We start from the raw sequence: 13,072 nt of genomic DNA, 5'->3' as shown, positions 1-13,072 counted from the left end.
AGGAGAGAACAGAAGGGAACCTCCCTATTATGATGGTGACATGAGATCCTGGGATGACAGCTTTGTACCAGGTATAGAGAGTAAATGGTAGGCAGAATAATGGCCCCCCCAAAGATGTCCATGGCCTAATTCCAGGAATCTATAAATACATCATGCTACGTGGCAAGGGGGAATTAAGGTTGCAGATGGAATTAAGGCTGCTAATCAATTTACCTTAAAATAGAGAGATTATTCTGGATTATACAGGTGGGCCCAATGTAATCACAAAGTTCCCTAAAAGATGGAAGACAGAGGGAGAAGAGTCAGTGTCACAGTGATGCAAATGTGAGAGAGACTGAGCCAGCCAGTGCTGGCTTTGAAGATGGAAGGGGACTACAAGCCAAGGAATGCCAGCAGCCTCTAGAAGCCGAAAGAGGCAAGAAAATAGACTGTCTCCTAGAGCCTATAGAAAAGAACAGCAATGCCTTGATTGTAGCCCAATGAGATCCATCTTGGACTTCTGACCTCCAGAACTGTAAGATAATAAATTCTGGTGTTGTTTAAAGCCACTAAATCCATGGCAATTTGTTATAGCAGCAATAGGAAACTAAGACACTAGCCAATGCAGACTGGAGTGGTGTGACTCAGAGCCTGGCATGTTGGGGGCAGCCACTGCCATTATCCTCTCCTACCGTACTGTCTCTCTACCCTAAAGCAACTTCTGGAGGACGTGTTCTACCTAAATAAGAAAAAGAGCAAAGAAATGGGAAACTAAGAGATCATGGAACCAGGGAAATCTATCCAAGAGAAGGAAAGGAAATCCCAAGGAAGACAGCAAAGGGAAGTCCCAGGACGACAGTCATGCCACTGGCCCAGGAGCAGCCAGCACAGAGAGAAGGAGAAGGGCCATCTCTGGGATGGATGTGCCCAAAGAAAACATACAAGAACCAATAGATTACTTGATGTGATTTCCCTTGTGAAGAATTGTACTGAGAGCTAATTGGATGGTGTGGGAAGAATCGACAATAGGTACCAAGAAAACTAAGCAATAAAAGGAAGTAATAATTATCGTCAAGGAAAAAAGAGCCCCTGCCCCCCTCAGAAAGAAAGGAAACCATCACAGTCTACCACAATACTCAGCTGTGAGCTTCGTCGTGAGTTCTGGCTGCTAAGGAGGTCAGTTCTGGGCACCCTGTGTTGTTAGTTACCCTGGTGTATTTCCTGACGTTACGCATGACTATGCTCAACACATTTATGGCCCAGATATATATAATTTTTTTTAACCACGGAAGACCTCCAAACTCTTCTCTACATTGGACATATAGAAGTTTTAACAGACAGAACTCATGATGACAAAAGTTTGGATGAAGTTACCAACCTGAGGTTTGACTGCTGGTCAGTCTTCAAAGCTTCCTCTAAAAGGTAATTACATACAGGTTTGTGGCAGCCATGGTTCTGTTGGGTTAACTGCATAAAATCACTTGTTTCCAGTGTTTTCCTTGCTAAGCTCTATGTCAGGGTGGGAGAAATGGTTTGCAGATAATGGAGGAGGAACAATATGTCCCTAGTTTTTTACAGAGCCTCACAGTGTGAGAACAAATGCTGATGCAATAGGTTCATACAAAAGACATTTTGTCAAGGAAAACAACAATAACCTCATTGCCTGTGGTCATGCTTTGTACATAGTCAAAGAGTGGGATTAAATACAAGAAAGTGGTATCTAGTTCGTCCTACGGTACACAGTTTATGGGGACAACTATCTGTGCAAAAGTCAGTGCTGCCTTCAGGGCCACTGATAATTTTCTTATTGCAAGGCCAGTAGGTCCAGCACAGCCGCCGTGCTGATGTTGCCGGACTTCTGACCGTGAGAATGGGTTACATGGTGTGCGTCGCAGGCCTTAGACCAGAATATTGTGAAAGAGAAAAACTGTCTCTCATTAGAAATCTGTCTTTTTTTAAGTCAGCAGACAAATTCTATCAGACTGCAGATGTTTAGCCACTTATGCCACACAGCTCTTCTGAGTTAAGCCCCAACTCAGGGAAGTCGGAACTGTTTCTGGGAAAAAGAAAATTCTAACGTGCTTCCTTCACTTTCAGCAATGCTGTAAGTGGAGTAAAGAAGTGGAAGCCGGGCGCGGTGGCTCAGGCCTGTAATCCTAGCACTCTGGGAGGCCAAGGCGGGTGGATTGTTTGAGCTCAGGAGTTCAAGACCAGCCTGAGCAAGAACGAGACCCCATCTCTACCTAAAATAGAAAGAAATTAATTGGACAGCTAAAAATATATAGAAAAAATTAGCCGGGCATGGTGGCGCATGCCTGTAGTCCCAGCTACTCGGGAGGCTGAGGCAGAAGGATCGCTTGAGCCCAGGAGTCTGAGGTTGCTGTGAGCTAGGATGATGCCACAGCACTCACTCTAGCCAGGGCAACAAAGTGAGACTCTGTCTCAAAAACAAAAACAAAACAAAAAAAAAATTTGGTTTCATTTACAGTACTTTCAAAATAATACCCCATAATTTATCCAGATTCATGTAATATATGTATTGCATCTGTTCACAGTTTCAATTTCTATTTATCTTAATATTTTATTTGACTCAGATTAGACTTCATTGTGAGTATACCTTCTGGTGGCTTTTTTTTTAAGTACTATTCAGTATGAAAGCTTCTTTATAAAACCTTACTAAAATATACCTTCTTTTTTTAAGCCTATGTATTTTTAGGTAGCTGGAAAGTAGGAAATTCCTTTTTTAGAATATTCTTAGGCATGTAAAGCACAAACTACATTTTAGTTTAAATTCATTGCTTCCCTCTCTTACTGGGAAGTTAGATGAGTCACAAATATTCTGTTGAAAGAAAAATCTAGTCTGCTTTGAAGAGCTTATTTAGCACAAATAAAGACAGTGACTGACCAGATTCTTTAAAAAGCAAACAGAGATGTCCTCATGAGTTAAACGAAATGGAGAATTGCTGCTTTGGCAGCACTTACAAAGAAAAACACTGGTGGGCATTTTCCAATTAGTACTAAGTCCACCATCACTGATGAGGTGGGGCTCGTGCAGAAGTTGTGTTTAATTTGGTTCACAGCATGTGTGATGATCACTACTCACCTAGGCCAGCACCTCTCAACTGGGGACAGTTTTGCCCTCTGGGGAAATTTGGCAACGTCTACAGACGTTTTTGGTTTACACCTGGGGGTGGGGTGTTGCTGGTATCCAGTGTGTAGAGGCCAGGGATGCCACTGAACATCCCAAAATGCACAGGACAGGTCAGGACAATGAAGAATTATCTGGCCCGAAGTGTCAACAGTGCTGAGGTCAAGAAACCCTCATCCTAGACCAAGAAATGAAAGATGAAATCTTTGGAAACAGTAGACATGGCACCTCTTTTTACTGTGTAGAATGTTCTGGTTTCATTTTCTATGAAGGGATCCAGTAGAATTGTTTATGTTGCTTCATTGTTGTGTTGTCATTGTTTTGCCTCTTTCAAGTGAACGGGTGAATGGGTAAATACATAGGGCGAAAGTCACAGGACAAAAAGTGTGATGTGCCTAATTTGTATTGCTTGGTTTTGCAACAGGAGTTGAATTATTGTTTACGAAAAGAGTAAATGGCAGAAAATATTTCTTATTTATTTTACTATCTCAAGATTTGGAATTTTATTTAATTACTCTAAATAGCATTTGTACCTAATGACATAAGTATTTTACTAAATTATGTAAGAATTTTGTGTTGATATAAAATTCTCTACTTATATAAACTCGTGGACTTATTCTTTATTCTATTAATAAATACTGAAAGAATAACTAAAAATGAGACGATTAGGATATATTTTGTACATATACCAAATATTCTTACTGTTGCACCCTGAATTTCATAGAGTATCTTATTGCTTCCCAAGGTTGTATTGAAATCGATATTTGGAGTTTACTGCTGCATAGGAGTGTGGAAATTTACCTGGAGTGGAAACCATGAACGAGTGACAACCTTGATTGGAATGCAGCGTCACCACAGATGAAATCAGATTTTTGAGCTTTAAGTTTCTCTTTTTTATGCTAATATAGCCACAGCTAGTTCTATTTTTAAAACTTCTATTATACCTAAATCTGCCAACAAATGTTAGTTTTGAAATTTAAAAAGACAAATAAATGGAAAATAGGAGAGAGAAGATAAAGAAATCAGAGGAGCAGTGTAGGAGTCCAACAACCTAATGATAGGAATTCCAGAAAAGACAAAATGGGAAATTTCCCAGAACTACAGGAAGTGAGTTTCCAGACTGAAAGGAGTCACCAAGTGCCTGGCACAATATAAGAAAGTAGACCCACACAGATGTATCATAGTGAAATTTCAGAATATGGAGGATAAAAAGATTATGTAAGCTTCTGGAAAGAAAAAATAGATCACTTACAAAGGATCAAAAATCAGAACAGTTTCAGACTTCTCTACCATAAACACAAAAGCTAGATAACAATAAAGCAATGCCTTCAAAATTCTGAAAACAATCATTTCCAACCTAGAATCCTATACCCAGCCAAACTATCAATCAAATGTGAGGATAAAATGAAGGCATTTTCAGGCATGCACCACTTCTCGGTAAACTATTAGGGGAAGTAGTCCACTAAAACAAGGGAGTAAACCAAGAAAGAGAAAGATACGAGCTACAGAGGATAAAAGCATTAATACAAGAGAGAACTGAAAGGAATCTCTAGGACACTAGTAAAGGGAGAGACCAGGATGGCAGCCATGCTTCACCACATGCTACTCAAGAGGCAAGTGTTTTGAAGGCCATTATCCGTAAGAGACAGATGTGCTAAGTGCCAGCATCCCCCAGATTCCTTCTTTCATCGCACCATCCTTTTAACCTGGCAATATTCAGGTATTAATGAAGTTCCTCCCGTGGCCCTGCCCACTGATTCCCCAGAAGAAGGCTCTTACAGACTCTTGGGGAAGTCAAAGCTGGACTGTGACCCAGAGACTCTGGGAGTCTTCACCAAACATTAACAATACTGTTCTTTCCTTACCCGGTCAGATATGTACCTGCTACTCAATTTTTATAGTAATCACCTTTAACATTCGTATATACAAATAGTTGTTGAACAATAATAACCCAATTGATTGAAAAAAATAAGAGGATACCCATTGGAAGATAACTAATATCTTATCATAGAGAGGAATAGGAATAAACTAACCCACACAGGGGTCGGTGTAGTAAGCACAGCTTCTTATCGGCAGCACAAAGGAGAGTTGCAAATGACCCCTATAGGTGGTGCTGGTGAATTCAAGACCCCCTTCCTCCCCATTCAAGTCACTGTGGCCCAGAGAGGCCAGTGGACAAGGCACTGGGTAGGCCAAGCAAAAATAAGCAAATAAATAAGATGAGGACAATTATGACTACATCTACTAACACAATTTGTTTTTTTGAGACAGGGTCTCGCCTTATTGTCCAGGCTGGAGTGCAGCTGGCACTGTCACAGCTCACTGCAACCTCCAACACCCCAGCTCAAGCGATCCTCCTGGTTCAGCCTCCCGAGTAGCTAGGACTATAGGCACGCGCCACCATGCCCAGCTAACTTTACATTTTTTGTAAAAACAGGGTCTTGCTATGTTGCTCAAGATGGCCTCAAAATTCTGGCCTCAAGAGATCCTCCTGCCTCGGCCTCCCAAAGTGCTGGGATTACAGGCCTGAGCCACTGCAGCCGGTGCCTGCTACAATTTATTAAGTGCACTTTCTGAGTCTGCACTGTGCTAAGCATAAAGATGCTCTTATTTAACTCACATTGCAATCCTCCAAGATAGGCAGCATCATTTGTACTTTCCCAAAGTGTAGGGAGCTTGACTAAATCCCCCAAGGTCACACAGGTGGCAAAGGCAGCGCCCAGACCCAGCCCAGGTCTGCCTGGCTCTGGGAGCCCACGCTCTTGACCACCACACTGACCAAGGCCGAAGAGGTCAGATCCCAAAAAATAAAAACGTTAATGCAAGTAAACAACAACAGATCTTAACCTCGTCATTCACCGAAAAAATTAAAAACCACCACTTTCTTTTGCATCAACAGTCACGTAAGAATTTTCTGAACAATGCTCTCACCCCCCCACCAAAAAAAAAGAGCGGGGAGGGAGCTGTAAGGGAGGGGAGGAAGTGAGAGAGAACAGGAGGAGAAAAAAGACACAAAGAAGAGAGAGGGCATGACCAAATCAGACCAAGTACGTAGGCAAGACTGCATCCCCAGGGTCTCCGGGGCTGGGGTTCGCTAAGGCTGGGTCACACAGACCTGAGCTTCACATCCCACTTCTGCTACTTACCAGCACAGGAAAAGACAGGTACCGGGTCTGAAGACTCAACAAAGATTTGTTTGATGACATGAATGGTCATAGACAAGTTCCTTAAGCTCTGTGAGCCTCAGTTTCCCCATCTGTAAGGTGGGGATCATAAAACCTGCCTCTAGGGCTGTCAGGGGACACCTCGGGGCCGGGGCCAGGGATGGCTCTGCAGCAGGGCGACCCTCAGGGCTGCGGCTCCTTCCTTGGCCATCGCCCCCCAACCACGCTCATCTGCACTGCCCACCTGCTGTCTGTCTCCCCACCCTCGTCCCTACCCCGACGGCAACGTCCTCGAGGCAGGAATTCTGTCTCTGCTTTTTTGCCTCTTCGTGCCTCTGTCTCCACCCACACTGATGCCCAGCCGCTGTCAGCTGAGGGAACCTCTGGTTCCTGGGGAAGGGACTCCGGCTGAGGACGCACCTGGTCGCTGCGGGGCACCCCGTAGCGCAGCTCGTTCACGAAGTGCTCGCAGTTCTCACTGGTCAGCTTGTAGAGTACCTCCTGCCCCACCAGCTCCTCCGCCCGCTTGGCGATTTTGTTGGGAGGCAGTGGCACGTACTTGTTATCGTGTTTGTTATTGACCTGGTACTTGTCTCTCCCAGCCACGTCACACAGCAGCTCCTTCTTCACTATGGCTCTGTTGGTCAGGGCGGACATCACGCTGGCCATACCGGCTCCCGCAACTTCACCTGCGGACCCACAAAGAGGAAACAGAGAGGGGTTGGTCCTGGGCAGGGTCCCAGGGGCTCAGAGCTGGGCATCTGCCCTTGGTACCATCCACAAAGGACGAGCAAGATGTGGAAGGCCTAGGCTGTGTGGCTTTGGAGAAGGCACTTGTGGTCTCTGGGCCCTGGTTTCCTTATCTGAAATGCAGAGTAGGGAAGTTCCATGATTTACTCTGTTTTTTTATAGCCCACAGAAGCTGGCCTTCTACACCCCATGATACCTAAGTGGCCCTCTTCTTGCTTATGCAGATATGAGCCAAGAGCATACTCATCTTTCTGGGAAAATAGGGTGTGACCCTCCTGTAATTCCATCGGGTCTACAGCTCCTTGACTATACAAAGCTGATTGCTGCAGAAAAGGTGCCTGGTTTTCAGGAGTCCCAGCCCTTCTGGGAGCAAAGGGACCAAAACACACAGCTGCTCCCTGAGTTATGACCCTAGGGAGGCCCAGTGGGTACACAGCACAGCCCTGGCCAAGGTCCTGGGTCTGGAAGGGGAAACAAAGGTCCAGAAACAAAATGACCACGAAGAACAGGAGTCTGGGTTCAACACAAAGACCAGGATGGTGAAGACAGAAAGTTGATGCCAGCAGAGACTGGGCGTCCCCCCCAACCCTGCCAACCTGTACAGTGGGTGGCAGGGCATGCCCTGGGTGTGGTGGCCGAGGAAGTGGGGATGCACTCAAGAGGCGGAACTAGGTGCCGGGGGCAACACGAGAGAGGCTCACTCTGCTCAAAGCCAGCTCGGCCCTGTCAGCGTCAGGGTCCCCAGGGTGCCGCAGCAGCACCCTATTAAACCAAGCAGGACCAGCCTTCGACCGTGGCACCCTGTCACAGCGACAAGCAATGGCAGAAGGGGCTGACCACTTTCCACATCCTGCTCTGAGTGGCTTTCCGGAGACGACCAAACCCTCACCCTGAGCACAACGCTGAGATTTTGGAAAATCCAGACTTGAGAGAAGCAGGGCAGGTGGCGCTCGGGGGACTCACTCAGGTGAACGAGAGACGGCGCCTTCGCCACCCCCGAGCTTCTGGAGAGGGCGAGCTCCTGAGGCCCGTCTGGGCTCAGCGCCCAGCTGGCTGGGTGACAGGGCCAGCACTGGGGTGAGGCCAGCAAGGGGCGAGGAGACGCCAACCCGTGGGGCCGTGGCAGCGCACGATCAACACCTAAGAGCGAGGCTTCCTCAGCCTGTGCCTCGGTGCTGCCCCGAGGGTGGTGCCACGTGCACAGGCTGACAGTCACAACTCCAGCCTGACGCCGGCTCCGTCACCAACCAGCCAAGTGACATGGACACGTCACCTAACTTCGCTGGGCCAATGCCGTGGGAATCCCCAAATACACACTAAAATAAACACACAAATACACACCAGTATGGTCATCTAAAGTTCATTGTAAAAGAATTCTTTGATTTTTTAAAAGTTATTAAGTAAACAGTCGTAGGAAGGGCACGTGGATACGGCAAACGACCAGTGACTGGCATCGGGGCAGCGGCAGACCGAGCAGATCAGGCAGAGCGCAGAGCCAGGCTGCCCAGACGTGAGTCCCGCCCGCACACTCGCCCGCGGAGTGGCCTGGGACAAGCTTTCAACTTCTCTAAGTCTCCAATTCTTTGCAGCAAAGGGACAGAAACAATCCCTGCCACACAGGGAGCTATAAGGGTTAAGGGAGTCGGCCACGAAAGGCGCTTTCGCCAGCGTCGTCACCGGGCAGGCGCGGCAGCAAGGCCACTGAGCTCCCGTCCAGCTCTAACTCCCCAATTCCCTCCTTGCCTCTCCTGCCCCACACGGTTCCCAGGAAGCTCAAAGGAGGAGATGCAGGTGGAAGCGTCTTTTCCATTGAAGGAGCATCTGTGACAGATCCAGTGATCTGTGACACACTTGTCCACCCAGATCCCTGTCACTCCTTTGCCTGCACCCCCATCCACCAACCATCTGTCCGGCGCAGCCCTCTGTCAATAAATACCAGGCCCTGCCCAGCGCCAGGCCCTATCCAAGGTGCTGGAGTCACTGCACTGTCTAGACAGCGGGCATGCCCTCAGCCAGCTCCCACTCTACTGAGAGGACGCGACGATGAACAAACACACAAAATAAGACACTTTCAGGTACTGACAAATGCTGGCTCAGGTCGGGCAGGCCCCTGAGGAAAGGGTTTCTGAGCTGAGGCTTGAACGGTGGAGACACAGCAGGGTCTGGGAAAGAGCACCCAGCAGACGGCCGGCCGGGGCAGAAACCCCAGGAAGGAAAGAGGTCAGCACGCTGGGGCAGCAAGGAGGCCAGCGCCGCTACAGTCCAGAGACCCACGAGGAGAGGAGAGAGACCAGGTTTAGGAAGAGGCCAGACCACGCCCAGCCCCACCAGCCATGGTGCGGCCTTGGAACGGTGTTCTACGTGTCATGGAGAAGCCGATCGAGAATTTTAAGGAGAGGAGTGGCATGATCCAATTTACACTTTAGAGTGAGCACGCCAGCTAGCCGTGAGTGGACAAGAGGCAGTGACCCCAGCCAGAGGCTGCAGCAGCATCAGGCGAGGGAGGGCGGTCACTCACACCAGGGGCGCTGCAATGGGGACGGTGAGCAGCGGTCAGAGCTGGGGCCTGTTTCAGAGGTGAAGCTAGCAGGCTTCTCAGAGGAGCAGACACGGGGTGAAAAGGCTGGAGAATGGCTCCTAGGCTTTTGGCCTGAGTGGCTGGATGGTGTCGTCCGCTGGAACCTTCTATCTGGGGCAGCCAGGTCCACGATGCCAAGTAGACACCCAAGTGGAGATGCCAAGGAGTCAAAGGTCATGCAAGTCTGGAACTGAGCGGGGCTCTGAGTTGAGGGTCTGGGCTTAGGAGACGTCAACCAATAGAAGGTATTGGAAGCCATGACCCCCAGTGAAGTCACTGGGCTCCACGTGGGGATGTGGGAGAGGAGGAGCAGCCCACACAGGAGACCAAAAAGGGAGGGTCCAGTGGGGGAGGAAGACAGGTGCCAGGTGGAGCAGAGAGGTCACTCAGGTCAAACGCGGCAGAGAAGCCAAGTGAGCGGGACCAGGAATGCCGACCTTGGGCTTTGTCCGGATGTGCACAGCGTTTGCCGGCCTGGTGAGAGCCGCCCCAGCAGAGGGCAGAGAAAGAGAGCCTGAGTGGGGGACCGAAGAGAGAACAGCAAGTGTGGAGCCAGGACGCCACACGCAAGGCTGCGACGTGACCCGGGGCTAACCCGAGAAGGACGAGAGGGTGGGGGGGGTGTTTGTTTTGCCAACGGGAGATATTCCAGTGGCTTCTACGCCCACAGGGACGACCCCGTCTCAAGGGGGAAGACAGTATCATAGAAGAGGTAGGAATTCGAGGAGCGAAGTTCTTATGAAAGGAAGGGGAGGGGTCCAGGCCCCACATGCTGGGGGTCTGGGGGTGGGAAGACGACATCTCCTCTGGTGACTACTGATGTCACCACAGGACAGGGCAAGGCCATGAGTTCAAAGTGGAGGGGTGGGAAAAAACACGGTCACGAATGTCCAGAGCCGCCCTGTTCACAGCAGCCAAAAACTGGCACCAAGCTGACAACAAACGGATGACACACTGGGCAGAAACGGATGAGGACGGGTCACAAAGTGTGGAATACTCACGTACGGGAAATACCTAGTGATGAAAAAGAACTGCCAATGTTAAATACTCTTAGCCTCAGGTTACAAATAAGGAAACCAAGGCCAGAGAGTAGAAACTGGATTCATAACCAAGTCCGTCTGCCCAAACACCTGTGCTCTTTCCGGGAGTCTTGTGTTTAAGAGTTGAATGTGCTGTATAAAAAGTCATCACATGAAAGCAGAACTGCCCCCTTGGACACCCCCTTCAGCCCCTCTATGGAACCCCCTGGGGTTCCAAGGAATGGACTTCGAAAACCACTGCCCCACCCCAGACTGCCTTCTTTTTTTTTTTTTTTTTTGAGACAGAGTCTCACTCTTTTGCCCGGGCTAGAGTGAGTGCCGTGGCATCAGCCTAGCTCACAGCAACCTCAAACTCCTGGGCTCAAGCGATCCTCCTGCCTCAGCCTCCCAAGTAGCTGGGACTACAGGCATGTGCCACCATGCCCGGCTAATTTTTTCTATATATTTTTAGTTGTCCGATTAATTTCTTTCTAATTTTAGTAGAGACGGGGTCTCGCTCTTGCTCAGGCTGGTTTCAAACTCCTGAGCTCAAACAATCCGCCCGCCTCGGCCTCCCAGAGTTAGGATTACAGGCGTGAGCCACTGCGCCCGGCCCAGACTGCCTTCTTATAACACTCAGGAACACAGCCAGTTGAAGAGGAAGGAAAATGTGGGAGTCACATGTTACCCACCACTTCCCCATCCCCCCCTCTTCCCAGCCCCTGGGCCCAGCACCGTGGAGGCCCTGTGTGCCTTACTTGGGGGGGCCAGGTGGACCACATATCCATCGCCAACATAGATGGCCCAGTGTCTGTAGAAAGGGCGGAAAATCTCAATCAGGTCTCCGATCTCTGGCTCTGGCTGCAAAACCAAGAACAGGGCTGTTAGAGGTGGCATGAGACCTTGGAACCTGGGGCAGGGCTCCGTCAGGCGGGTGCAGCTCAGCAGGACGTGTGTCCTGAGCCGATCCCTGCCCGGCTGGTCCGATGCCCGCCTGACTTCACAAGCCTGTGCCCCGGACCTGCAGGTGCAGATCGCCAAGTGCAGACCTAGAGGGTTTCTTCGTTAGCTGGAGTCTCCACCTGACCGTGACTATTTCTAGAAATATCATTTGCTGAACTCTTACCCTGAGCCAAGCCCTCTGTGTGTTCTACAGGGCGGCTCAATAAACCCACATGACCATCCTATGAGGCGGGCACTGTGATGAACCCCATTTTATGGATGAGGAAATTGAGGCCTAGAGATGAGAGAAAATTTGTGCAAAGCCACACGGCTGGTGGTGACATGGCCAGCACTAGAGGCCGTGGGATCTGGAGGGCACCCCACAGCACTCCTCACCTGACCTGGGCCCAGGGGGATCTAGTGTGGGTCTCCGGCAGTAACGCCCCCCAGGCACTCAGCCTGATACTGAGGGCTGTGAGTGCTCGCGTGAGCATGAACGTGTTGAGTGACAGACGACGTGTGCGTGTGTGAGTGCGGTGCGGGAGAGTGTGTGTGAGAGCGGAGAGGTAGGAAGGGTGCCACGCATGCTCCCAGAGTCCCGCCCTGTTAGGGGAGCATGGGGCGGAGTTTGAGAGAGGTTCAAGATCACTTCCCTCCGACAAGGTCGCATCCACTATCGGACCCTGTGCTAAGTGCAGGGGCCGGGGAGAACTCTGACTCGGGCCGGAATCTGAGGTGCCACGCTTCTCTGTCCAGGCCAACCTTCAGCCTCTGTAATGAGCGAGGAAACCACCCCTTTGGACACCTAGCCCAAGGTTGGCTCTGGGCCATCCACCCTTGCTGGAGTCCATCGCAGTCAGGGCTCCGCAGGGAGGATGGGGCTCGCTTATTATTTCGCAGCAATATTAAAACTACAAGCAAGCATCATGCGTGCCAGGGGGAAAGTCTTTTCACGAGAATGTTACAGATAAATCACGTTCTCTTTTTGCAGTACACACAATTTATCTTCCAAAAAGAGGGCGCCCGGTCCTTACTGAGAGCCCGTATCAGAACCACGGACAACGGTCACGATGTGTCAGTCCCATTTGTTCTCCCGAATAAAAGAAAAAAATGTTAATAGTTTGGTCAGAGTCAGGCAGTCTTCAAGGTCCCCCAGAGGGAATTTAACCAGGATCTCCCTGAACAGGCAAGGACGGAAAGACAGGGCAGGGCCCGGCCCCGGGGGAGGCTGTGATTGGACAAGGCGTGCCGTGGACAACAGCAACGTGACATCAAGCAATAGCAGCCCGCAGACACAAGGGGCTCGCTGTGCTCCAGGAAGACATCAGTGACAGGGACCTACACATGGAAACATGCTGCGTTTAAAAAAAAAAACTGGCCGGGCGCAGTGGTTCACGCCTGTAATCCTAGCTCTCTGGGAGGCCGAGGCGGGCAGATTGTTTGAGCTCAGGAGTTCGAGACCAGCCTGAGCAAGAGCGAGACCCCGTCTCTA

The 13,072-nt window shown here is 49.6% G+C and overlaps 1 protein-coding gene across 1 annotated transcript in view; it reads right to left on the bottom strand.

Moving 5' to 3' along the window:
* PLA2G16 (phospholipase A2, group XVI) overlaps nt 1-13,072 on the bottom strand; it is a 26,672-nt gene that overhangs the window by 2,506 nt on the left and 11,094 nt on the right. The window contains exons 3-4 of the mRNA XM_012665667.1: nt 11,397-11,499; nt 6,712-6,980 (exon numbers count right to left, since the gene is read on the bottom strand). Of these exons, the coding sequence (XP_012521121.1) occupies nt 6,712-6,980; nt 11,397-11,499 (372 nt within the window). The remainder of the gene's footprint in view (nt 1-6,711; nt 6,981-11,396; nt 11,500-13,072) is intronic.

The sequence above is a fragment of the Propithecus coquereli genome, unplaced genomic scaffold (assembly GCF_000956105.1).
Source record: "Propithecus coquereli isolate 6110/MARCELLA unplaced genomic scaffold, Pcoq_1.0 Scaffold120, whole genome shotgun sequence".
In the NCBI taxonomy this organism is placed as follows: domain Eukaryota; kingdom Metazoa; phylum Chordata; class Mammalia; order Primates; family Indriidae; genus Propithecus; species Propithecus coquereli.
This window is presented reverse-complemented; position numbering and strand designations above follow the sequence as displayed.